General features: G+C 34.5%; 1 protein-coding gene across 5 annotated transcripts in view; it reads right to left on the bottom strand.

The window, feature by feature from the left end:
• ANKRD12 (ankyrin repeat domain 12) overlaps positions 1-27,574 on the bottom strand; it is a 111,145-nt gene that overhangs the window by 51,830 nt on the left and 31,741 nt on the right. For 4 of the 5 annotated variants that reach the window (XM_061169482.1, XM_061169485.1, XM_061169486.1 and 1 more), the window contains 5 exons: positions 18,906-19,053; positions 11,162-11,230; positions 6,679-6,825; positions 2,654-2,854; positions 1,165-1,307 (listed from right to left, as the gene is read on the bottom strand). In XM_061169482.1, the coding sequence (XP_061025465.1) occupies positions 1,165-1,307; positions 2,654-2,854; positions 6,679-6,825; positions 11,162-11,230; positions 18,906-19,053 (708 nt within the window). The remainder of the gene's footprint in view (positions 1-1,164; positions 1,308-2,653; positions 2,855-6,678; positions 6,826-11,161; positions 11,231-18,905; positions 19,054-27,574) is intronic. The other variant, XM_061169484.1, reaches the window with a different exon arrangement.

Here is a 27,574-nt window from a genome sequence, read left to right as displayed (position 1 = left end):
AGGGGCATTTTAGAGTTATGTCAGAGAGAGTAAGGAAGTACAGAAATAGATACATGGAAAACTAAATAAGAAAAATCAGAACAAGGCAGTGTAGTAACCAAGGTAATAAACAAAAATCCAAGGGAAAATACAATTATATTAAATTTGTGCATCTCTGAGAAGCAATATATATTAAAACCCTTTGCAGGGGGTCAATAACTAGTGACTAAAAATTTAAAAAGCAAAATAGCTTCCATCTTGTTAGAAATAAAGAGGTAACTACTAGAAGAAACACCTACAAGAGCTGCTTTTGGCTAAAGGTACTGGGAAGTGCGGAGGGATGGGAGAGAGCAGGTAGTTATCTATCTTTATAAGCTAAGTAGTACTTTTCAACTTTCTAAACTATGTACAAGTATTCTTTCATAGAAGTTAAAATTAAATGAAAGAGAAAAACTACTTATGTGATAAACAAAATCCTACTTTAGAACCATTGCTAATAGTGCCCCAGGTTGATCTGCTCTGGCTGTAAGCAGGTTATAGTAATGGAGGTAAGCATTAAACACACTTAAAACATAAGCTACATTACAACAAAGACTGGTTAGGCTTTGATGTCAACATGCCAGAGATTGAAAATGAAAATGGAATTTAAAACCCAGCATGGTTCATAATATTATATCAAAACAAATTAAACTTGATATTTAAAGATGCCATTAAATTTGCAAGCATATATAATCATGTTTGTTTAAATCATGTCTTTATTATTATATACATAAGCATCTGAATAATAATGTCAGCTAAAATTCAGGAACAGATGTTATATATAGAGGAATCATTAAATATTAATAAGTCTTAAAAAAAGGCATCATGACAATGTAAAATTTTATTTTAAGTAAAATCTGCTTTAACCGCTGCATCTAATTATCTGACAGTAGAATGGCCTTTTAAATAAAGATTTGCCAAGTTGTTTAATTACCAAGTTAAACAGGTTTTATGAAAAGAAAATGCTAAATCTATGATAGGAATTAGCAATTAGAAGGTAGAAAAAAGGGAAAATATAATATAGATGAGCTGATCATGCAATGAGTGAAATATGACACAAGATCGTATGACTAAGAAGTGAATTAAATGACTGGATTAAATTTATATTTTGAAGATGTATATTACTGCTCCTTCCATCATACTCACATCTCTGTGCCCACTACTAGCAGAATCATGGAGTGGAGTGTCGTCATCCAATCCTTGTGTGTTAACATCTGCTCCAGCTGCTATAAGTATCTTAGCAACATCATAATATCCAACATTGCAAGCTTCATGCAGTGGTGTCCAACCTAAAGTTACAATATTAATTGAACATATGGTTCACTTCTACTAATTCAACACATACGCTTTTTAGATACATAACCATGTGTGACATACTGATTCTACATGCACACAGTACAGAAAGAAAAAGGAGTGATGAACAAGTTACTGGAAATAAGTACCTAAGAAAACCACCAATTTTACAGAAGGTTCATCCACAATCATATTATTTCCATTGGGACTAAATTATTTGACAAAAGTACTAAACATTTAAGCTTATCCAACAACCTGCTGTAATTTAGAACAATCATCTCAACTATGGGAAGAGTAGAAAAAGGCAAAATAAGCTTGTTAGGGTCTTTCAATATTACAAGATATTGAATATAGTTTCCTGTGCTATACAGTAGGTCCTTGTTGTTTACCTATTTTATATATAGTAATGGGTATATGTTAATCCCAAACTCCTAATTTATCTCTTCCCCCGACCCAAGGCTCTTTCATATACTCCTGATGGGAGTGTAAATTGATAAAAGATTTTTTGGAGGGTCATTTGCCTGATTTTCAAAAAATTTTAAATATGCATCTCCTCTGATTTAGCAGTTTCCTTTCTACTGAAATATCGTCCTTCCATAACTATACACAAATATATTTGTACAAGAGGGTTACTGAAGTATTGTCCACGGAATCTATTCTATACACTATTATGTGGCTGTTGAAATGAATGAAGTAGAACCACCTATATGTACCAACAGAAATATCTGTACAACACTAGTAAAAAGGGGAGATTGCAGAACTATAGGCTGACACAGATAGAGTGATTTGATTTTTTTTAAAAAAGTCTCTATGTAAATAAATGTTCATTGTATATATGATCTTGCAAGTGCACAGAAAGGACAGCCTCCAAATTGTTAACAACAGTTCTGTGAAAAAGAAAGAACCTGGGGGATGGGAGGGTAGGGTACCGTAGTATGTGAAACTAAAGGGAATTTCTACATTGTTCCCCAATACTTTTACTGTGTGAAACAACACTGCCACTCTCTTACCGTCCTTGTGCTCAAGCTAGTAAACGGTCTAAACATTATTTAACTGTGATTCACCTAGAACCTAAATTGGATAAAAAATTATATGGTAATATGCCAAATAAAATGCAAGTTTAATATTTAAGTATTTGAGTAATTACTGACAATAAATTGTAGCAGAGATCAGGGTTTTAGGTATACACTCCAAAATAGTTTTATATTAAAGTATACTTTTAGAACGCTTTCATTTCAGAAAGAGGAATGAAGAATATAGATTAAATTGTAACCAGCATCTGTTTAGATGATAAACTCAGAATTTTAGTTCCTGAGTATTAGTCTTTAACTACAAGTCTTACCTGCAAAATCTTTCACATTCACATTTGCCCCTAAACTTATTAATTCTTTGACTTGTTTTACATCTCCTCGAATAGCTGCCATGTGTAAAGGAGTTTCACCACGTTCATTTCTTTTATTAACTTTATCTTTCTGTCGAGATGAAGAACTGGGAGTTTTCTTTTGGGCTGGTGTTGTTTGTGATGGATGATTTGGTGTGGAATCTATAAGAAAGAGAAAAGTTAACAAAAGTTCTAGACTAAATATTCTGTATATTCATTTAAAGGTTTTTTTATAGGTAACGTGCTAACAGGGGGAATATCTTCTCACCCAAACAACCTGAAACTTGACTTGGATGGTACACTAATAATTTGACCCAATTACATGTAGTAGATCTTCCTTTAGGGTTATCAAATATTGCAGGAGCCAATTAAGAAAAAAGTTTTATTCTGTCAATTCACAGAATTGGTTTAAAATGATAATGAAGTATCAAGTATGCACCCTGAAAGTGTTTGCTTAATGAATAATTTGATAAACTGCAAAAAAACATGTTTTTCATGGCATGTTATGATACTATTTCAAGAACTAGATGAAATGACACTGAAGGCTAGAGTTTACACCTCTGACTCAAACTACTGGAGTTCTATTCTGATATTAGGTGCAAATTAAGGTCATAGATGATTTTAGTATGAAATGAAGCTTAATATCTATCAGAAATAAGGACAGTCTAGAAAAAGGCCTTTAAAAAGTGGGTGATAAAAGAGGAAAAAAAAGTGCTTTGCTTTGATTCCTATCTTTTGATTTTTGTTCCAGTTTCTTTCTCAAAAACAAGAAAGTTCAGCTGGATGACACCCAAAGCCCCTCTCCTCCCCATTTCAGAACTGGAAAAAAAACAAAACAAAAAACTAGTTTCTTAATCAATTAAGGATTCAAGACATATGTACAGTGTTAATAATTAACTCTGAAAATTTACAACTATTTAAAAGAAACAACAGCTCTAAGAGAAAAAAAGTCTATGGAAAATCATTTTCTGACATCATATAATAATTTCCCTGCAAACTGACATGATTAGAGCACTGAAGCATTATCATCCTTTTCTCAATAAGAAAAAGTTTAAAATTTACCTTTTGGATTTTAAAGTACATTCAGTTAGTAACAGTTTCCTATCTATGGATTTCTATAATGTATACTCCAGAAGAGCATGAACCTTGTCTAATTCATCACTGTATCTCGGCTGCTTAGAAGACTTCTTGGTACACAGTGTACTCACGCAATATTTGTTGAATGAATACATGATTCTTATTATAATATTTATAGTCAGGTTATTTATTTAGAAAATTAGTGGTTGAATTTCTTAAAAACAAAAGGACATTTTTAAATTCAAACAACTTGCAAGGAATTAATTAATTCATATAAAATTTTCTTAGCCATTCCAAAATGATACACACACAGACAAAATAACAGTAGTACTATCCATAATGGCAATCAGAATAAACAAAAACATGGAAAATGAATTATGTAATGGATAAAACAATGAACCCTAAACTCCAAGCATATCTATAAGATGGCAAACAGGTTGATATTTCAAAAGCTCTCCACTCTAGTTCTACATATATTAATAAAGATGACTGATGTACCCTTTAAATGAAAAGAACCAACTGCAGAACAGTATTATAGTATTAATCTTATTTATATTTAAAAACGAACAGCAACAAAAGATATATGTTTGCATGTTTATATCTAGAAATTTTCTAGAAAATAAGAAACTGTTAATAGTGCTCGCCTCTCAAGGGGGGAGATCACTGGAAATGAGGGAGGACTTTAGCTTTTTTGCCTTACTGTATTAATTCTTTAATTTACTCTATGGATAGAGGTTCATAGTATTAAAAAAACAGTTTTAAAAAATAAGTCTTCCCATCTTTTTTTTTTTTAATTTTATTTATTTATTTATTTATGGCTGTGTTGGGTCTTCGTTTCTGTGCGAGGGCTTTCTCTAGTTGCGGCAAGCGGGGGCCACTCTTCATCGCGGTGCGCGGGCCTCTCACTATCACGGCCTCTCTTGTTGCGGAGCACAGGCTCCAGACGCGCAGGCTCAGTAGCTGTGGCTCACGGGCCTAGTTGCTCCGCGGCATGGGGGATCCTCCCAGACAAGGGCTCGAACCCGTGTCCCCTGCATTGGCAGGCGAATTCTCAACCACTGCGCCACCAGGGAAGCCCCCCATCTAACTATTAAGTCCGACTCAAAGTCAACATTTTACAGAAACATTTAAAGTTTAACACCGTAAACAACTTTAATTTGGCCACACTCTTTCCCCAGTTGTGGGTGGAAAGGCAGAAGAATAACCAAAACAACATGCCCTACTTAAAAAAGCAGAAAGCCCTAACATGTTTTTATTAGTGAAAGATATAGATACACTCATGTTTAATGGAAACTATGATATATAGAAACTCTAAGAATTTTACCAAGTTGTCCCATTTTTTTAAAAAAGAGCTAACACTGGGAAAGTACACTAGAAAAACTGTGTCCTTTTCAATGCATTTCAACAGGCTGTTATGTTACCCAAAGTCTTACATAAAAAGACGCCTTGAAGTCAGAGCCAAAACAAAAAATTTTTTTCTCTAGAGAAAAGTGATTTACTTTCTTCTTGTATTGGTCAATGAGAACTATACAACTTAAAATTTTTGTGTTGTGAGCTACCAAAATGCATAGCTAAATTCAATGCTCAGTAGTAATAACTATCTCAGTCCAGATGTCTGGGTTTTATCTACTTTTTAAACCCCTTTTAATAAGTTAGCAAGTTGGTTTGTTCCTTCTTCGTTTTCATCCTGCTGGTGAGCCATCTTTAATCATTTTTGGAGGGCAAACTACCTGAATAAACACACACACACAAGTAGCACAACACCTTAACTGGAAGTGTGAAATGAAATATGAAATAAATTTACATAGTATACTGCAGATATTCTTCCTTTTAAAATAAATTTTAGCAGATCTTAAACACTAAAACATGAATTACACTCTTGCTTCTAAAAGTATGTGATAAGATTACCAGCTTACAGAAGTGTGCTAATGAACTGAAAAGTAAACTATAAACCCAGAAGCAGCTTTACAGAAACTGGGGTAAAAATTTCTGCAGTAAGGTAAAAGCACACACAGTTCTGCAACAGATTTCTCATGTTGACTGACCCAATTCTAAATTACAGTTGACCCCTGAACAACTCGGGGATTAGGGGCACCCACCCTCCTCACATTTGAAAATCCGTGTGCAACTTACAGTTGGTCCTCCATATCCACGGTTCTGCATGTGCAAATTAACCAACCACGGATTGTGCAGTAGTACAGTATTTACTATTGAAAAAAATCTGCATATATGTGGACCCACTCAGTTCAAACCTCTGTTGTTCAAGTGTCAACTGTACTCATTTTAGCTGACAAATATTCACTGAATGTCCACTAAGTGCAAAGATCTGTGCCCATGTATAGCTTTTCATCTAGTGGATGATACAGACATAAACAATTGTCACACAAATAAATATAAAATTGCAAACTTATGTTATACGAAACTGATTAAATCCAAGAAAGGATAAACATTTAAAGTAGTTAAAAATAATTGTCAAGGACTTCCCTGGTGGCGCAGTGGTTAAGAATCCGTCTGCCAATGCAGGGGACATGGGTTCGATCCCTGGTCGGGGAAGATCCCACATGCCGCGGAGCAACTAAGCCCATGTGCCACAACTACTGAGCCTGCACTCTAGAGCCCGTGAGCCACAACTACTGAAGCCTGTGTGCCTAGAGCCCGTGCTCTGCAACAAGATAAGCCACCGCAATGAGAAGGCCGCACATCACAACGAAGAGTAGCCCCCGCTCGCCGCAACTAGAGAAAGCCCGCACACAGCAACGAAGACCCAATGCAGCCAAAAATAAATAAGTAAATAAAATAAAAACAAAAATAAATCCAAAAACTGTCATTATAAAAAAAAGTTGTCAAGACAAAGCTACAGTGTGAGGAAAACTATGAACACACAAGAACTCGATGATGGTAAGTGTCACCTGGACTGTTGTCTCTTGCTGTCATCTGCATAAGAAGTGCCATCTGCTTTCGCTCTGAGAGTGGATAACCAAAAAGAATGCTAACTGGAGTGGACTTCTTATTTCCAGCTTCCTTTTTTGTTTTCTTCTTTTCTGGACCTTCTTTCTCTGGAATTATTAATAAATATGTAAGAATTTGAAACAAATGTAAGCACTCAAAAGTAAAACATAAGGAGACTTCTTAAAAATAGATGATACATGTTTATGAGAAACAAGGGTAACAGAGGAACTTGCAATAGGCAGACAAAAGGGCACTAGGCTTTTATTATGTAAGCAATTTTCTTCCTGAATGCTTTGAAAAAAATAGTCTTGTGTAATTTTCAGAAAATTAATAACATTCGGAAATTTAGTACTAGTAAAATTTTTAATGATTTGTTCTATTAAATAACACTTCAAACAATCCTTAGTTTTACATCTTTGAAATGCCTCTTTCATTCATTATAATTTTATTCTATTATTGATAAGTTTATATAGCAACGTTCCTTCATATTACCTCCCTAATTCCACTAATAATCTGTACAATCTTCTAAGGAGGTGTTTAAGACAAAGCACATCACACGGAGTAATTATTGAAAAAAAACGCCAAATCACTTTATTTCAGTCATAGGACAGCTGAACATGGAACAGTATTAATCAAAGCTAAAACTGAGCAAATTAAAGATTCTATATGATTCTATATTCTATATGTGATAAGGGGCCGGGGATGGTTAATAGAGATCCTGAAAAGATCCAAAAATGTCTTAAGATTTTTCAAAGAGATTTGATCCATCATAAAGTCAGCTCTCAGATTTAGCTATTTGGCAAATCTCTGGCAATGGAGCCAGCATTCCCCATTAAGTGACAGAAAATTCAGATGGAACTGGATTCCATAGGACAAAGAAATAAAGTCAGCTCTCAGATGTAGCTATTTGGCAAATCTCTGGCAATGAAGCCAGCATTCCCCATTAAGTGACAGAAAATTCAGATGGAACTCGATTCCATAGGTCAAAGAAATACAGGTATCTGTTCCTTCCTTCCTTTAGGACTTTTCTGGGAATTAATTCAAGTGGCCCTGTGAGATGAGCTGCCTATTAACTGTCTAGGCATTTATTTCTTGGGAAACCCTGTACCAATATCTGGGATTTACTGATCCAGGTTTGTGGTATAAAGTGGGGCTACAAAATTAAATAAATTAGTAAAAATTTTAAATAAACGTAAAACAGCAAAAATGAGTGGAAGAAGAGAAGGCTTAGTAGTCAATATTGTGGTTTTTCTCAGGCAGATGTGGCCAGCAGCTAGACTACTCCAGGAGATAAGCATTTATTGATCTGGTAAAATTTTCAAGAAACGAATACAATTTGATATTATTTAAATATTACTGTACTATAATTTAAGACATAAAAACTTGCAGTGTACCACTTAGTTAATTAGGATAAACTGGCATCCTTATGACCTAGAAAAATTAGAGGTCCTAATGTTTAAACTCTGCTGCCCACAAATCACTCAAAATTCAATAGCTCCTAAAATGTCCATTTTGTTGATATTTGCAAAATTTTACATAACAGAAACAAAAAATTTCAATTTTTGAAGTCATCCTTTATTAATAGTTCTAATATATTATTTTCTTATTTCTCATTTAATTATCATTAATGATCCAATTAGTATAAAGCCAGTTTCAGCACAGTGTTTCACCCAACGTACTAAATGTATTATAAAGCCCTAAATAGGTCTTTTGGAGAAGCCTGTTTTTTTCTGAAACATATACTTTCTCCTAATAACGTTCTGTATGCTTTGGTTCTCAGATTTAATGAGAAACCACAATTGTTATTTTAATAGTTTTCCATCTGAGTAACAAATCTTTAAATATAATGAATGTACTTCTCGTCCAAAATTAAAATATTTAACAGTGTGAAAATTTTAAAGAAAGTAGAAAAGTTGTTTTAAGGAAAAAAAGTAGAGTTTAGTAATTAGAAGAAGCAAAATTAAAAATACACAGTATCTATCCTTAAAATACTTCCTAAAATTTTGGGAAAATTTTGTCTTTTATTTTCTCATTTGCAAAACTATTGATTTTTGATATTAACTGCATTTTAATACAATCTTTTAAGAAGAATATGCTCTAGGACTTCCCTGGCGGTCCAGTGGTTAAGACTCTGCACTTCCACTGCAGGGGGTGCAGGTTGGATACCTGGTCAGAGAACTAAGATCCTGCATGCTGCGCAGGCGCAGCCAAAAAATTAAAAAAAAAAAAAAAAAAAGTAAATTCAGTGAGATTTAGATTAAGATTAAAAGCAAAAATCAGTTGTGTTCCTCTATACCTGTAATGACCTCCTAAAAAAAAGAAAAAAAAGAATATGCTCTAAAGTGATATACACTCAGTTTACAGAAGAAAGTGAGACACTTATGAATTCATTATTAAAATTCCATGCTGCCAAATGAGCAAACATATAATTATTACATTTTGGAAAAGAACAAATTGGATATACTCCAAATATTCAAGCAAAAATTCAAATTAGATACTAGCATTCAATATGAACTCTTTTTTTCTGAGTTACCTTAGCCATTTGTCTGAGTTCATGCTTTACATGAGACAGGAAAAGAAGGTAACTGAACAGGAGCTGGTGCAAGATAGCTAAGTTACAGATAACTATATACCATTCTTCAAAATCATAAATCTTAGATTAGTATGTCCCAAAGTGTGAGTTGAAAGCATTCAAATCTGACTATCTGGGATCTATCCTGTGAAGAACTTGTTTCCTCTGACCTGTCATAAGTAAAAAATGATCATATACGATAATATTAGAAAAAGTTAGGTACTTTTTCAAATTTCAGTATCTGAAATACGTACTTATTTGTTTGAATGACAGATCAGAATTTTAAAATTTAAACACAGGAATACTGACACATATACTCAATCTATACTAATAGATTTGAAATTCCACTCAGCCACCTTAAGAGATTTTTAAAGAAAAATCCAGGTGATTCACTTAAGACTAAAGAAAAACAGATATGGACTTTTCAACAATCCAATATTCTTTATTTCAAGGTTCAGAGGATCTTTAGAATTACAGAGATGTCTCAGTCTTATAATCCTGAAAATCAGTGCTTTCTTCCCAGGTCTTGTCAGAATAAACAGAAAGCTCAACATTGTCACATCCCAATTAAGTATATTAAGGAGAAGAGACAAAATTGTTTTTCTTGGGGAACTAGCTCATAAGCCTATTAGTGTCTCAAAAACTAAATACAACATTTTCCCACAAAGCAGTCACTGTATGTAAGGCATGAAAGAATGGGAGCTACGATTCAAATACAGATGAACGTATTTAAATCAATCACATTTAGAATGTATATATACTTCAATTCTGAGGAAAAACGTTGCCGATTACTCTCTGGTTGTGAAGTATCTACACAATCTTTGACAGGTGGGTGCTTATATCTTCTGATTTCCAGCAATGATCCTCAGACCATGGATGGCTTCATCACATACAGCTCTTTTAGGTGCACCCTGGTACTTAGGAGCCCCATTTTAGAAAAGTACACCTAACTCCACAGGAAGTGTAGGTCTGTTCAATTTAAGGCAGATTGTAAACTTGCCTCCCACCCCAAAATTTTGATAACTAAGTATTACTGACTCATCAGCTCAATTAACAGCTTTCAGCATAATTTTAAGAATAATTATTTGGTTCTATACCAACCCCACAAATTTTTTAAATGAATACAAGGTATATCAGAAACAGAAATTTTATTTCAGCTTTTAGAGTTAAATGTCATATGCTAAAAACTGGACATTCAGGGACTGAACAATATTTTACATTTAAAAAGTTCAGACATAAGAATGTAAGTTCATTAAAAACCAAAAAAAAGATAATCAAAACACTTAACTAATTTAGTTTTCACATACTAGGGGATACATTTACTCTTTAATGGCATTTCTCCAGGAAACCTGGTGTTTTAATCTACTTTTAAATTCAACAGGGGCAGCAAAGTCAATACACTAAAGAGGTCAACTGAAAATTTTTAGATGTTTTTAAAAAAACACTGCATGTTTGAAGAGTAAGATGACACTGTCTATCAAAATCACTACACATGGTATACCGTGTGACGGGCATACAGCTAAGACACTAAGGACCCCGGGCACCTTCCCACAGGCGTTGCTGCACAGCACAACTCCAAGGTGGTGACTTTCACACTTTTCTACATGAATGGTGCCCCCAGGTTGCGCTGCACACCTGAGTGGCTGTGTGCAGGAGTCCTGCTTGTAACGTTCACACAGAGCATGTCTTGGACATGATGCACTGGAGATCTCAAATGAAGACTGGAAAATCTTGTGTCACTCATATAGTTCACTTATTCAACCACAGATATCTATATACTGGTTTGAAAATAAGTTACTTATAGTACAATAATTAATTATAAATGTGACAGAAACCACTGGCTAAACAGGAGCCCCTGATAATCTAATTACCTGAGTATGTCCTGTAAGAAGACATAAGTCTCTCCCCCCAATTTTCACTTGTATGTCCTGGATCTGAATCTACAGAATAAGAAGAGACAGGAGAAAAGAAAAAAGCATACGAAGGGAAATGTAGAATTCAACAAACCAACATTTTTCAAAAGACCACAATGATGTATCGTTGTTTTTCCAAAAGATAATTTTTAAGGTAAAGCCAAAAGTACATTTCAAACACAGATTTGGCCAATACCTAAGATTTCAGTTTCTTTGATCTTAAAGTTGAAAAAGTCAATCACGTAGTTTGCAATAATAGTTATTACTGAGGCTGCTTATTAAAACATATCATCTCTTTTGAGGATATATTTTTTCAGTCTCTGAATAATGATAAAAGAGGCAATACTCTATCACGTTTTTCTGTTTAGAATTTGTCTTTAGAAAACTTGAATAATGGACTTGCATCATTCTTTTTGTTCTATGAATGCCAAAACTATTCAGAAGACAATAGAACATTTTGGACTACAGTATCATTCTAGACCACGGACCTTTCTATAATTTATAAACATTTCAAATAATATGAATTATTACTGACCACTACAAAGACGTCTTAGAAAGAAAGTAGCCTAAATCAAAACAAAGTTTATCAGCAAAGAATATGAAATGCTGCCTAACAACTCAATAAATTAGAGAACTGACTTCTGGCAGTATGGCCAGAGCAAATAATTTTACTTACAAACAATATGCTGTTTTAACTCAACAAAATATTATTCTGATCTTCACATTTTCAATTTATTGGCTTATGGTCTTCTTTCCAGGATGATCATTATAGACATTATTCATGAGTTGTTAGGTGTAAGGAAACAAAAGTGTTGGAAAAAACACCAATTTAGAGAACAAGTAACTCCTAAACATAGTATTTGAAAAATTTAAAGATAAGCCTAAAAGTTTAGTGATGAGAAGCCTTACTCAATCAAAGGGGAAATCATTAATAAAATAATATTTAGACCAATTCTAGAGCAAGTGGGTAAATGGACTGAATTACAAGCCTTTCAATAAACACTTATATTTCAAAGTTTAACCCATTAAGTTAGCAACTAGAAGAATTCTATGAAGAATATTTGTCATTTCATTTAAAGATAAGCAAATATTTTAAAAGGCCTCCATAGGTTGCAAAGCAAAGAAAAAGGGGCAACTAATAAGTTGCAGCAACAAATTGAATTAAATGGATTATTGAAAGCAGATCATATTACTGTGACAGATGAAAGAATAGTGGATAAAATAAACTTTCAATTATATTCATTAATATAAGGAAGTAGTTTCTCCAAACCTTCCTTTGGAAGTAATTAATCCATCCAGACTCCACATACCCTTTTGGCTTTTACTCAAATAAGTATGCTTATATTTGGGGCGTTTGCATGTGTATTCTTGATTTAATTAAGGAGCTAGAAAATTAAAAGCTTCCATATTCTGTCCTTTTACTCAACTACTTCTTCCTTCAGTGCTATACTGAGACTAGACCATAATGAGACTATTGTTATCTATGAGGTTTTTGTAAAACACTGAGTGCTAAGCAGAGCAATTCTCTCTCCCTGATATGTTCTTTGCAGCAAGGCAAGACAAGCAATACCTGTATTTTAAAAGCCATCTTTTTTGTTTTCAATTGAAGTATAGTTGATTTACAATACTGTGTTGGTTTCAGGTGTACAGCAAAGTGATTCATTATATATACATGTATTTTTCAGATTATTTTCCATTATAGGTTACTGCAAGATATTGAATATAGTTCCCTGTACTATAAAGTAAATCCTTGTTGTACAAGCCATCTTTTTAAGTTAATATTCTGTTCTAGATTGCAAGAGAATAAGAAAAATATCAAGAATGATTTTAAGAGTGTGCACTACGTTTGAAAATTTTTATAATAAAATATCAGGGAAAGGGACGGAGTAAATCTATAATAAATAATCACCACGAAGAGCACCAAAAGAGGACTATCCTTATTAAGCAAAGCACTAATTTTATCTGCTACTTTAACACAGTTACCAGAAAAATTACATGTGTTTTCTTTTTTTAAAAAAGTTTTCCTCTCCAAATTTGCTTGTGTCATTATATAGGGTAAATCTTTTAATGGCATCCAAAGCCTCAGGAAAGTAGGCCTTCTACGGCTGGCTGGCAGAGATTTAGTTCAAAACATTCGAACAGACTCTACAACTGCGACCATGGACTTTGGGAACAGATCATATTGTGTCTCTTTACATTTTCTCCTACCACATTTATTTACGTATTACTTACATATGCCACAAGAAAAAAATCAGTAAGGAAATAAATAATGCCTATTAAGAAGAAACAAATATTTTTTAAAAAGTAAAGAATGCTGTATTTTTTTTACTTATCTAAACATGCAAACTAAAATGAAGTACTACTGGTTTATCCCTATAGATACTTAGAGCTATCAAACCTAAAGAAAAACAAGTGCCATGATGTTATTTGAGATTAAAGAACATAAATATACTGCTGGAGCCTTTATAACTATGTATAACTTTTTTTTTTTTTAATTTAAATTTATTTATTTATTTTTGGCTGTGTTGGGTCTTCGTTTCTGTGTGAGGGCTTTCTCTAGTTGCGGCAAGCGGGGGCCACTCTTCATCGCGGTGCGCGGGCCTCTCACTGTCGCGGCCTCTCCCGTTGCGGAGCACAGGCTCCAGACGCGCAGGCTCAGTAGTTGTGGCTCACGGACTTAGTTGCTCCGCGGCATGTGGGATCTTCCCAGACCAGGGCTCGAACCCGTGTCCCCTGCATTGGCAGGCAGATTCTTAACCACTGCGCCACCACGGAAGCCCTGTATAACTATTTTGAAGAAACGTTATAGAAATGTTTTACCCTTTTAACCCTGTAAACCTACTCTTGGGAATGAATAAGAAAGAAAAAATTCAGGGTACAATAAAAATACAATCTGCAAAGACGCTCCATGTCATTACTCACAACAAAATAATTGCAAATTTAGCTTGGAGGCTAAGAAGAGATTCACTCATGTGTAGCCTCAAGATAATTGCTCAGTACTTTCAAGTTAAGGGATTGTCATGGCATCCTTTGGATGCCATTAAACTAGGAAAGAAAATAAGTATGATTTTATGACGGATAGTGTAGGAAAAAAGTTCCCTTAGGTAGAAACATTAATAACTTAAAGATAACAGCAGTTATCAGTTATTAATTACTATGTCAAAAATTTTATATACAGTAACAGTATTATAAGGTGCCTACTCAATATTCATTCTCCCCTTACTAGGAATACTCCAATTTTGATCAGGGTGACAATATGCCCAGCTCAAAAATATTCGACTTTTCAGACTCCCCAGTGACTACGGGAGCCTAACCAATTGAGGTGCAGGCAAAAGTTTCTAGGGAGGTTGTTTCATGAGTAAAAAGGCAAAAGTCTCTCTGGGAGAAAGATACCTCTGTCTTTGGTCCTTCCTCTCATCTTTTCTGCCCAGGAAGGATGTATCCTGTGACTATAAGGCAAAATGCTTAAGCACAAAGGCTACGTATGAGCTAAGGGTAGCAGAGCAGAAAGATGAAAAGAGCCCAGTCCCTGACGGTGTTACTGAACTGCTATACCAACTCTGGACTGCCTATGCCTGGTCTTACCGCATTACATGAAAAAAATCTCTATCTATTTAAGCCAGTATTAGTTTTCCGTTTTAATTAATGTATCGCAAGCTGATTTTACATGATATGTCACTTAGAGGTCACAATTTTCTCAAGTTGGTATTATATGCACTTTCACAGATGAGAAAATTGGGACTTACAAGGAACTCAACTAATTTGGCCAGGGCTAGTAGGTGGCTGAGCAAGGACTCAACAATGGTCTGTCAGACTCCAAAGCTTCTGATAATAAACACTACGCTATGATTTCCCTCTGTTATAACTACAATAACTTATCTGGTCAGGATTCTAGACTAGGAAAGATTAAAAGTAAAAGCTAAAAGTAGGTGATAAAGCAAGCTGATGCAGTAGCTGTAAGAAATAATTTGTCTTCTAGATAAGAAGTAGTTGCTTCCATAGGTTCAATGAGTCATTGTAGAGATTGGCCTCAACATTTCATGGGACAAAATTTATAGGAATTCTCTAATAGGATAGGACAATGTGGGATTGATACTGGAATGATATAAGTAGATATACTGGAGATTTGCTGAAATGAACAGTATTATGATACAGCTATAAGAACTCACTGGCATGACTTTGAATTATGCTGTAATTTTCCCCAAATTTTATCTGAATTTCTTTTCTAGAAAGTGCTATCTTTTAAAAAATTAATAAATATTAAATAATTGAGAATTTGGAAAGTTTAAGACACACTAGGGTATCTCAAAACGAAGACTAGGAATGACTCAGCCGGTTGATGGCATTACAGCCGGTTGATGGTTGATTTTGAGGACCACTGAATCTTCCTTGGACAATATGAATGTCTTAAAAAAAAATAATGACCGTGTTTTATAAAAATAATGTATGTTTATTATTTTAAAAATTCAAGGCATATAAAGAATACAAAGAAGAAAGTAACAAATCATCCCAAATCCTGGAAACAAAATGTTAACATCTCATGAGCATCAAGCCAAGCATCCTTCTAAATGTATATGAAGACAGAGGAACTAGTAGAGAGAGAGAGAGAGAAATCAACTTATGTAAGAATAAGAAAATATCATACATATGTGCTATCTTTAAATAAAAATCTGTAAGATTAACTTTAGTTTAATCCAACATAAAAAAAGAAACTAAAGGAATTGCTCTTCTCTATAAGAGATACCATATACTAAAATATAAACACACACATATATAAACATATAGGTAAAATTTTAAAGGAAAGATTAAAAGTTTTAAAGATTAAAAACATATTATTTCAGTTTCAGACAATTTCAGTTAATCCCTTGCTATGAGAGATGATGAGTTGAGTAGCACTCTTAGCATTTTCTCCTTATTCCCCACTCCCTGTTCTTTTACTTTTCACCTAAGTCAGGGCTTATAATATTTACATTTTTGTTCAGGACCTTTAATAAACCCACTAGGTTTAGGCTTAGTTCTACAATGAAACAGTCTTTATATTTAAACAATCTTATCTTTCTGTATGTGTGTTAAGTATGTCCTGTGTGCATATGCATACAAATATAAAGAATATGACATAATGCAAACAGTACATATTATTTCATAACCTACTTTTTTACTTTGTATACTATGAACATCTTTCCATACAGTTTATTCTTCTACAATGTTATTTTTAAGGGTAAAAGATCATATTTCTTCCTTGGATTTACCATAATTTAACAAATCCTGTATTTCTTGACACTCTTTTCCTGTTTTTTCTATTATAAAGAAAGCTGAAATATACTTGAAGATAATTTTTACTCTCATCAATAATTATTTATATAGAATAAATGACAAAAAAAAGAATAAGTCAAATGTTAACAAACTTTTAGTTTTTAACATATGCTGTTATATCTACCTTCAACAAGGTAGTTCCATAATTTAGACAAACTAAAGCAAGTTCCTATTTCAAACCAGTGACCAGTTTGTATGATTTAAGCCAACGACAGTTTTGTCAATCACTGTAAACTCTATTTCTTTGAGTACTATTAATACATTTCATATATTTCTTCACCAACCGTAATTCTGTTGTTCTGAACTACTTGCTTGTATCTTTTGTCCATTCTCCCATTTCTGTATTTTTCTCTTCACATTTAAGAGAACTTTAATTACTAATTATATTAAGATAAGGGTTGTCATATATGTTATCAATATTTCTCCCTTTTATAGTTTATTGTGTATAGTTTCAGCTAATGTTTTAAAAAGATCAATGTCAAATACGGGGTTTGGTGCTATAATTATCTTCCATATGGAAAATATCAGTTAATGGTACTCTGGACTCTTTTTTTTAAATTATGAAAATAAGACAGCTTAATTGTAAATAAGACATTTTGCCTTGGGCCTGGGGAAATTCTTCTTAATGCTTTGGATGTGTATGTATGTGTGTGCGTGCAAAACTAAAGCCTTCATCTGTTATTTACTAAAATTTATAAATTCAGCCTACCCAAAATATAGAAATACATGTTTAAATCTATCAAAATCTCATTTAATGTTAGCCATGTAACCTTTTCAAAAATAAAATAAAATAAAATAAGAGTTTGTTTCATGTAACAGTCTTAGAGAGAGCTGCAATGTCCCACTAAATTCAAATAGTGGAAAGACTGTAGCAGGGGATAAGCATATAATCCAATCAATAAAATATGAATTAGACTATGTTTATTCAGTGCCTAAAGTTCATGTCTTCCTAAGTCTTTCTTTTATTTTACACTAAATAAAAGACAAATAACCCACCGGATCTAATAACAAAGGTTCTCATGGGAAGTGTACTATTTTGAAACCTTATTTCTAAGTCCCTTCTTCAAACTACTAGTAGGATTATCACTGTCACTGGAAAACAAAACCTGGTTAATGTAAGTACTTTCAAAATGACTAGCAAAAGGGCTTCTAAGGAGAGAGTATGAGACAAGTTAAATCTTGTATATTTGAAGGCACAGAAGCACCTTCTTCTCAGCTAAGTGACCTAGTAATACCTTGAGAACAATGCTTAAAAATAAGGAGTCAAACTTCAAAAAAAAAAAAAGAAAGAAAGAAAGAAAGATTCTGAACCTCTAGAAGAAGACAGTGTAACTTAAAATGAACAAAGCACATAATTTCTTAATCACTCAAAAAAGAGCAATTTTCAAAGTTTAAAAATGTCATAAGCGTTTAAGAAAAATTTTTAGTTCAAGCTAAGAGAAACAGCCAAATACACAAAAGGAAACCTACTTACTAACAGTGTATAGTAAAATTAAGTATTTTCTAAAGATTAGCACAAGGAGTTTCAAAAGTCTAGTCTTTTGAAAATAGTCTTTCAAAAAGTCTATTTTCACAGATTCTGGAGTCAAGATCATTCCCATACTGATGATTAAGATGGCTAGAAAGATGAAAGTAGGATATGATCTCTGTACATAAATTTAGCATGTAACACTGATTTTCTTTGAGTGAAACTAAAACATTCTTAAGAATAGTTCATTACCAATACTTCATTCAGGGGCTAAAACAATTATGATAAACATATAACGAACATTCAAGTTTATATTAGTTTCAAGAAACGATTAGTTCATGGCTAAAATACAACCTAGTAATTTATTAGATAGTGGTAATAAGGTTTTAATCTATTATGAATAACTGGGATTTACTGATGGCAAGTATCATTCCTGATATAGCAAAAGTTTTGAGGAAAAAAGTACTATGAACTGGGCTTAGGAGGCCTCAATATTTTTCTTCTTTTTTTTGAAAGGGACATATTTCTGATTCATTTCTGAATCTAAAATGCCTAAACTTTTTTCTTTGGTGGGTTCAATAATTTGTTCACAAAAACTCAACAGTTTTTTCTCAAATCTACCATATCAATGCTCCATATTACTGAGTAAATTTTCATCACTGAAATGCTCCCCAAGAAATTAAGTTCTTAAAGTGGTAAGAAATTTGTAATAAACACTGAGACTAAGAAAAAAGCTAATTGCTTTTATCTATGATAGAAATCAAATTTGGGTGAGGAATATATGAATTTCTGCCCCAATGATAAACCTGAAATTCTGAAATACAAATATTTCTCTCTAAAATGCAGTGAACAAGGAATGATAAAGAAAATCACAGTAAAAGAAGGATTATGATTTTACCAGAAAACAACAAAATTTCCTACCTGTGTCTGAATCTCGTTCTTCATTTCTTGATGGGCTGATGGTAAAAGGAAGTTTACGTTTCATGGACGATTTCTCTTTCATCTCCTTGCCCACATCACTCCGATCAATTTTTGGAGTTTTGCTATAGGATGCAATCTTGTCTTTACTCTATTAAAAAATTAAATATGAATAAACTTATAACAATATTAGCTGAGCAATACAGTATTAAAAAATACTTTATATAAAGTAGAAAGAGTATTACTACAAACCATCATTGTCCTCAATGTCCTTAAGGTCCACTTTCAACAATCATAATTTGTTTTCTAACTTATTTCATATTCCCTTTTACTTACTAATATAATTTTAAAATAACAAAACAAAATATCTTGACTATAATGGAACTCTATGTCTAAGACAGACATCATCACCAATAAACAAATATATAAATCAGAAATAGCAGTCTAGATTGAATTAAGCAGATTGTATTTTATTAATACCATGTGTCCACTCATTTAGATAAAGTATCCTACCCTCATGCCTACAGCAATTACCAAGTTCACTCTTATGATCCAACATCTGAATTGGTACATACAGCACATCTAACTGGGCTATGACAATTCCTTTGGAAAAACATGCTAGATACTAAGAACTAAGCCACATCACCTAGCAGGTGAGCATAAAAACTATGATAATAAATGATAGCTATCATAACCATAGAGATTTTCAGAAGAAAATGAGCAGTAGACTCAGACTGCAGAAGACATGAGCTTTCGACCCAAGCCAGAAAATAAAGGAAGGAAGAGTGGGAAGAAGGGGCATAAAAAAATACTGAATTTTTTTTAAAAGTAGAAGTTATCAACGAAAAGATGATTCAAAAAGAGCAATATAATAAAGCTTTTAGTGAGTCTAATCATGAAAATAAGAAGAGGGAAAAAAAAAAAAGACTGCGATTGAGACCTAAAATACAATTCCAGAGGGGATATTAAAAAGTTACGAAAGAATACTGTATTCATTTTTATACAATTACAATTTCAAGGCCTGGAAAAATGGATTATTTTCTTGGAAAACATGCATTACTAAACACTGGCTCATGAAAGAAACAGAAAAGCTGAATAGACCAATGATCATAGAAAACAATAAATCTATAGCCAACGATTTTACGTCTAAAAAAGGTACCTATTCCAGAAGATTTTACGAGAGGTTTTAAATTAAAAATTCAGGGAAAATATATTTCCCATTTCATATAAACAATACTACAACACAGAAATAAGATTAGGAGATACCCAATCCATTTTACAAGTGTGAAATAAACTAACACCAAAGAAGGGTTCAAGATAGAAATTATACACTAAATTGCTTATGAAATAAATGAAACAATAAACTGTCCTAAATAAACTGTCCAATCAAACTTAGTGCCTTAGAAAGATATCATAATCAAGCAGGATTCACCCAAAGAATGTAAGAATAGTTCATTATTAGAAAACCTCAAGACAATTCATTATATCAAAAGATTAAGGAAAAATCTTATTATGATGTTAATAGGTGACAATAACATCTAAATAGACCCTACATTCATTCTTGATAAACCTATTAGCAAATTAGGAAGAGAATGTGACTTCCTTATATCTTAACTGGTAAAGATTAGTAAAGAATAAAAGTCTCATACTATTTATTTCCCAGGTGTAAAGGAAAATCCTCTTGAGCTGTTTTTTTACTTCTGCTAATGAAATGGAGCTTCACAGGCATGCCTTTTGCTTATAAGGTTGTTTTAAAACGTCGATTTTATTATTATTCTGGTATAGTGAGGCCAACAGATCAAGAGATCGCTGCCACTGAAAAGAGAGTTTGTTACTCACAGCTCCAAAGAAGAGGGGGCATGCCGCACCATGAGGTGCCACTGGGGGAAGCACCTAGGAGGTTCAGGAAGCAGAGGGAGGGGAAGGAAATGTGAGTCAAAGCTTTTATTGCGGTTTCCACAGGAAGAAAAAGGCAAGGCAGAGTAAGCAGGTTTAGGGTTGGCTAGTTTGCATAATTTCAGCAGATTCTAGGGTATAGGTGTTGTTTCTCTAGTTGTCTGGTACCTGGTTCTGGGGTGACTGTTACTAGGGCAGGGGGATAGTGGCCCAGAGTGTGAGAGCTGGATAGAGTTGGTGGTTGGGGATGGACTCTGGATTGGTTGGTTTGCATATGAAAGGTGTGGTCACACATAAGTTGTTTACTATCTCTGGGAACTGAGTAGCCCTGGGAAGGGCAGTCTCCCCAGGGTCACTGAGGCCCCAGATGTCAAAGCATCAGAAACAAAAAGGCATGATTAGTAAAATGGTTAGCCAACAAAGTTCTAGAGATTTGCCTTAGAAATACAAATCTTTGTTATTAAAAAAAGAATCTAAGAAAAACATTAGGTTGTCCCTTCTCCCTTGCACTTGTGTGAGTAAAGATACTGTTCCGTGCCATAAAACAAGAGAAACCAATTTGTTAATATGTTAAATGAAAAATGTTCACAAGAATTTATCAATCATACTCTCCTGTGCAATATGGTGATCAGTGTGAATATTCATTCCTGCTACCAACTTATTCTGTTCTCTGTAAAATAAAATTGTCCTTAAAAGTGTTACTTGAACAAAGTGTTTTTGTGAGACTCTTAACAATAAAAATTATTTTCTGATCTGGGGAAAGTAACTTTCAAAAGACATAGCTATTTCTGATTGTCTTAAAATTTCTATATCATCAAATGGTATAAATAATCTTGTCAACAATTCAGGAGAGAATCACTGGCACATTCTTCTTTCATATCCATGACATAATAAACCTAACAGAGTCAGACTTTTTTTATTTTAAAATAGTTTAAGTCTTTTTCATTTATATTAATGATTTTCTTTCAATAACCTACAACAGCTATCATACATAGCAATGAAAGTATTAATGGCAAGACAAGAATGATCTTCTATCACTGCTGATACTAAACAATGTACTGGTAGCCTTTACCAACTCAAGAAGATAGAAAAAAATAAGAGGTAAAAATTTACCTAGAAAAAAAGAAAAAAAACAAAAAACAAAAAACGCTTGAAATATATAAACCAAAATGTTAATGGCTATCTGTGGGTAATGGCATTACAGGTGTGCTGGGAGACAATTCTCCATAGCTCTCTTGCATTTCTGCACATCTTGCAAGCAGAAGCACTAAATCCCTTTATTCTATCTTTTCAAGGGTATCTGTATAGAGAATAGCCTTGGAAGACAGAGAAAGTGTCTCCCTCTGGAGCAAAGGGTAGATCAGACCTGTTCACTGTTCAGTATAATAAATAATTTCTCCCTTTAGGGCAAAGGTCAGGTAGATTTATTGCCCATTAAAAAGATTTGGGGTTCCTCTCCGATAATACAATCCACTGTATATGTAGTTGTCACCTGGCCTTCTTTGCATCCCTTTGTGAGAAACAGGGCTCAGAGAACAGGCACAAATGCTGATATATGGCTACTGCGATTGCTGTGAGAAAAAACACTTTCCTCTCTATCTGATCCAGGAGTCTCATGTCTTCTGCCATAATCCATGAAACTAATTAGCTTGCAAGTAGGGTAAAACCTCAGATCCTTCATCTCAGACAAGGCAATTTCTATTTTCATTATTCTTATATACGTTTTCTAATTTTTCTGTAATGAACATTATTACATTACTTGAATAACAAAAGAAAAGTTCTCAGTTATCATGGGGATAGGAGATAATGAAGGTCTGAACTATATTGATGATGAAAAGGATAGGGCAGAGCTATTTAGAAAGGCAGACAATTAACATCCACTCTCTCACACTTTATGAATTTAACCCAGGTTTTAGCTTATCAGAAAAGGTTTGATGAAAGATTTTGTTTTGCAAATTATAGCTAATTTATAGCTAAAAATGTCAGTGGAAAAAATTTTAAACTAAAACCAATGGGGAAAAAAATCCCCCAGATTAGCAGTGAAAGGATAAAATATTTGAAGAATTTTGAGGAGAAATTTTTGATGAACCCCTGACTATTGTAATATTTAATATGGTAATAAAAGCACTTTATATAAAAAGCATATTGCTATAGAATGGGATTATTATTTAAAATTATGGTCTATTTAAATGCATTTAAAAAATTAAACTTTGGTTCAGGTTATTTTTTAATTTAGAATCTTATAACAGCAATGTCTATGTCATGTTAAGCTGTAAATACGTCTGTATTCACATAAGAGAACAGCTATATATTCATTTCTAAAAATTTTATGGAAGGAAAAACTCAGCAGAAGCTAGAAGCTGGCTTCAAGGCCAATCACTCACCAAGAAAAGACAATCCTAAGAATATGCTTTACAAATAAATAAGTGAATAAGATGGTCATGCCGCCTTCTCTCCTCCCCTCTTCTAACTTTATTCTGTCCTAAGCAGCAGTAGTAATGTGGTCTATAAGCAAGAAATTTGGAATGGAAATTATGGCCCTTCCTCTCTTAAGGTGCAAATAAACAGTTCAAATATCTACTTAAAACTAAGAAAATTACTTCTAACAACAGCTTTGGATGTCAAGCTGCTCGGAAATCCCAAAGCATGGCAGTAAGCACCACGCATACTGCCTCAGAAGGGCTTTTGACCGTTACCCAAAGAAACGTGTGATCTTGAAAAAAAACACTGAATGATTAAACTGAGACTGAGAACAGTTAAATATATCCCTTTAGGTAAGCCATCTGTTAATAATTAAGGAATTTAATAGTTTGTATTTATTCTTCCTATTTATTTTATAAATCTAATGATTAATAAGTATTCTTAACTTACCTAAGCAATATTTTTAATAAAAATACATTACTAAAAAGTGTTTGCTTTTTGCTTGCCTCTACAGTTTTAAGAAATCACACTGTTATGAAGGCAATGGCCAGGACTACTGCATATTTAGTGGCAATCTTCAAAAAATAATACGAAGTACCTAGAAGAATAAAAGCTTCAACAACTTTAGCCTTATAAATTCAAATCCAAAAACTGACATCAAGTAGCTCACATGTAATTTCACAAATGCAACCTTCACTATATTTAAACATTTAGAAATAAAAGTTATAATTCTTTCCTCAAATCTCACATTGTACTCTGTCCCCACAATTCTACTGAGGTCACCTTTACCCAGGTCACTGTAAGGTATCTCTACTGACAATGGCCTGGTCTTTCCTATTAACTGTTGTGGCATTTGGCATACAGACCCCCTCGCCACTCTTCGCCGTGTAACATCTGCTTCTCTCTCTGTCCTCCTTGCTCCCCGTCTCCGACTCCTCCTAAAATATCTGAATTCCTCAGGGTATGCTCTCCTCCATTCTTGCCCCACTCTCTTTGGGTGACATCTCGATACCTATAGATCACTTTTCCACAAATCCTCATACATTTATTTCCAGTCTAGATGTTCTGACCTCTAGACGCATATCTAACTAATACTATCTAACTGATACTTCTATTGGATGCTCCGATGACCAACTAAATTCAACAAGTACAAACCAAACATTCTTCTTGAAACAACCTGTTCCTTTTCCTGAATGCCCTCTCAGGGAATAGTCCAATCAACCTCAGAGTGGACCCAGACAACTTTTTCTATACATACACAAGTTTCAGTAATTCAATATCTTTTAGATCTGCCACTTCTATCCCCACAGCCACTGCCCACACTGCCTTCTGCTTGGATTTTTAAATAACACTCTAACTGGTTTCTGCCATGGCCCTTCCCTTCTGGCTCACTGGCCACAGGATAAATTTCAAGATCTTTAGCAAGGAACACAAGGCCATAATGAACTGGTCCCTGTCTAATGCTTATCTCCTACCCTCCATCCTTCACAGGCTACATCCTAACTCTGTATGCACTACTTTAACAGATTCTTGTCCTTTTTACATCTCCTGCTTAGTCTACTCTTTACTCTCATTTTCCTGCTAGTCACATACTTGAGAATCCAGATTAGGTATCTTTTCCACTGTGAGACCACCCCTGAACGCCCTAGAATTGACTGCTTCTCTCCTTTGCCCCATCATTGAACACTCAAATACTTTAATTACTGTGAACAAAGTATGGGCCCTGAGACCATTTCAGGGGAAATGCAAAGTCAGAAATATGCTCACAATAACACTAAGATGTTAGTGTATCTTTCTCTCTCATTCTCTAAAGAATGTATATTTGAGTCTTGAGATTACGTGACAAGAGATATCTGAACATCCAGATTGCAGAAGCAGATGAGAATCTGGCTATCTTTATGTTAAGCCGCACATTAAAGATATTTGCAAAACCAATGACACTCTTCTCACTGATACTGTCTTGGAATATACAGTTGTGTTTCATAAAAATATGTTATTAACATGTAACAGTTATACTGTTTTTTAAACCAATTAATAAATTTAAATTTTTTCTCAGTTTTAATTTGATTGTGTAAATGTCAACAGACATACCCACATACAGAAAAGCCCTTTAGCCTCCTCAGTTATGCTAAAGAGTATCAAGGGGTCCTGAGAGCAAAACACTTCAGACACAGAGATAGAGCAATTACTTAAAGAGTCTTCATAAAGATTTAGACCAAGCCTTAACCACTGTTTTTTTTTTTTTTTTTTTTTTTTTGGCCGCACCACGCAGCATGCGGGATCTTAGTACCCCAACCAGGGATGGAACACATGCCCCCTGCAGTGGAAGCGCAGAGTCTTAACCACTGGACCACCAGGGAAGTCCCACCAATCACTGTTTTATTTTAAGGGTCATAGGAGAGGCACACAACACAATAAGCATCCCACGTAAGGTTTGTTGAATAAAATGAATAAATTAGTGAACTCACGCTCCTTAAGATTTGGCACATTAAAATACATTTGGGGAAACTTCTGTCTATGGTAGAATGAAGATACTGGCAACTTATCTCTACAAGAAACTATAAACCTGGACAAAATTGTCGAAAACCACCATTTCAAGGCTCTAGAAATTGAACAAAAACAACAAATTGAGAAGCATTTTCAACAAGAAAAACTGCTGAACTATGGATAAGAACAGTGATTGTCTTTGGCATTCTTGCCTGGGGTTGTTCTCATTTCCTGGCTAATGCTTAGTTTGCATGAAGTAGTTCCAGGGTGGGGCTGGCAATGAAAACCAGCATCTTTGCTGCCAGAGAGTCAACTTGAATTGACACAGAAGGCCAAAACCCCACCACCCAGTCACTCCATTGATAAAAATAGCAAGCAGGGTAGGAAAGGAATGGAGTGGAAAAAAAACCATAGTTCTATTAGCCTACAGCTGTGGTCCCACAGCAGCCAGTAGACAAGTCAGAAATTTAACAGGGAGGTTGCAGAAATCAGAGACCACGGGGGCACTAGATAAGACAGCCACTCGGGCTTCCCTGGTGGCGCGGTGGTTGAGAATCTGCCTGCCAATGCAGGGGACGGGGGTTCGAGCCCTGGTCTGGGAAGATCCCACATGCCGCGGAGCAACTAGGCCCGTGAGCCACAACTACTGAGCCTGCGCGTCTGGAGCCTGTGCTCCGCAGCAAGAGAGGCCGCGATAGTGAGAGGCCCGCGCGCCGCGATGAAGAGTAGCCTCCGCTCACTGCAACTAGAGAAAGCCCTCGCACAGAAACGAAGACCCAACACAGCCAAAAATAAATAAATAAATCTAGAACACTGTGCTTAACAGGCAAATCTTTAAAAAAAAAAAAAAAAAAAAAAAAAAGACAGCCACTCATCCCTGGCAGACAGGGTAAGTATGTGGGGAAGACCTGAGAAGGGCTAAGCTCTGCAGAGACCCCCTCACTGACAGGGAGACTGTGTGCACACACCGGGGAGGTCTACAAGGGTCCAAGCTCTCTACACCATCCTTAGTCAACGAGGAGCCTGCACACACGAGGGAACTCCTGGGTGAGCCCGACAGAAAGTAAATGCTAGGGCTTACCTGAAAAATGCCTGAACACTAAGCACACTCCCCAACACACATGTAAATATATCAGTGGAAGGTGGAAGCCTTACTGGCTCACGTTTGAGCACAACGCCTGACCAACCAATGGTTGCTAACTAATCCACGTAGGTATGGGGCAACCCCTAGAAAGCAAGACTAAACAAACAAACAAAACCCCCAAAAACCTTGGCACCAGTGGTTGTGACAAAGTAACAAACACTGAAAAACCTGACATTTTACTAAAAGCAAACAAACAAAAAACTAGCAACAGTTACAACTCTTAGGTGGGAAATAATGAGAATCCAGAGCTGCTATATGACCTAAACTGTCCAGTAATTACTGTCCAGTAATAAAAATTACGGCAGCTGGGAAAGCAAGGAAAAAAGTATTCAAGAGAAACTTCTCTGAGTGGGCCAAGATAGGTTTGGCAAAGTCTATAAAGAGGAAGGAAGGAAGGAAGGGAGGGAGGGAGGGAGGAAGAAAACAATGTTTAAAGAATTAAAGTATGACAACAATGACTTAAACAGAGAATATGAATAAAGAACAATTACAAAGAAATACTGGATTTGAAAAGTAAAGTGACTGAAAATGTATTAGGTATGTTCAACAGCAGATGTGAGATGGCAAAAACAAACAAAAAAAATCAGTAAATTCAACACCCCAAATTTCATGAAAACCATTAATCTACAGATCCAAGTAACTCAAAAAACCCCAGGTAGAATAATTGCAAAGGGATCCTAAACACATTACAGTCAAACAAAAGAGAAAACAGCAATGAAAAAAA

Source organism: Eubalaena glacialis, chromosome 15 (assembly GCF_028564815.1).
Source record: "Eubalaena glacialis isolate mEubGla1 chromosome 15, mEubGla1.1.hap2.+ XY, whole genome shotgun sequence".
In the NCBI taxonomy this organism is placed as follows: domain Eukaryota; kingdom Metazoa; phylum Chordata; class Mammalia; order Artiodactyla; family Balaenidae; genus Eubalaena; species Eubalaena glacialis.
Note: the sequence above shows the minus strand (reverse complement) of the source record. Positions and strands in the feature narration are given on the sequence as shown.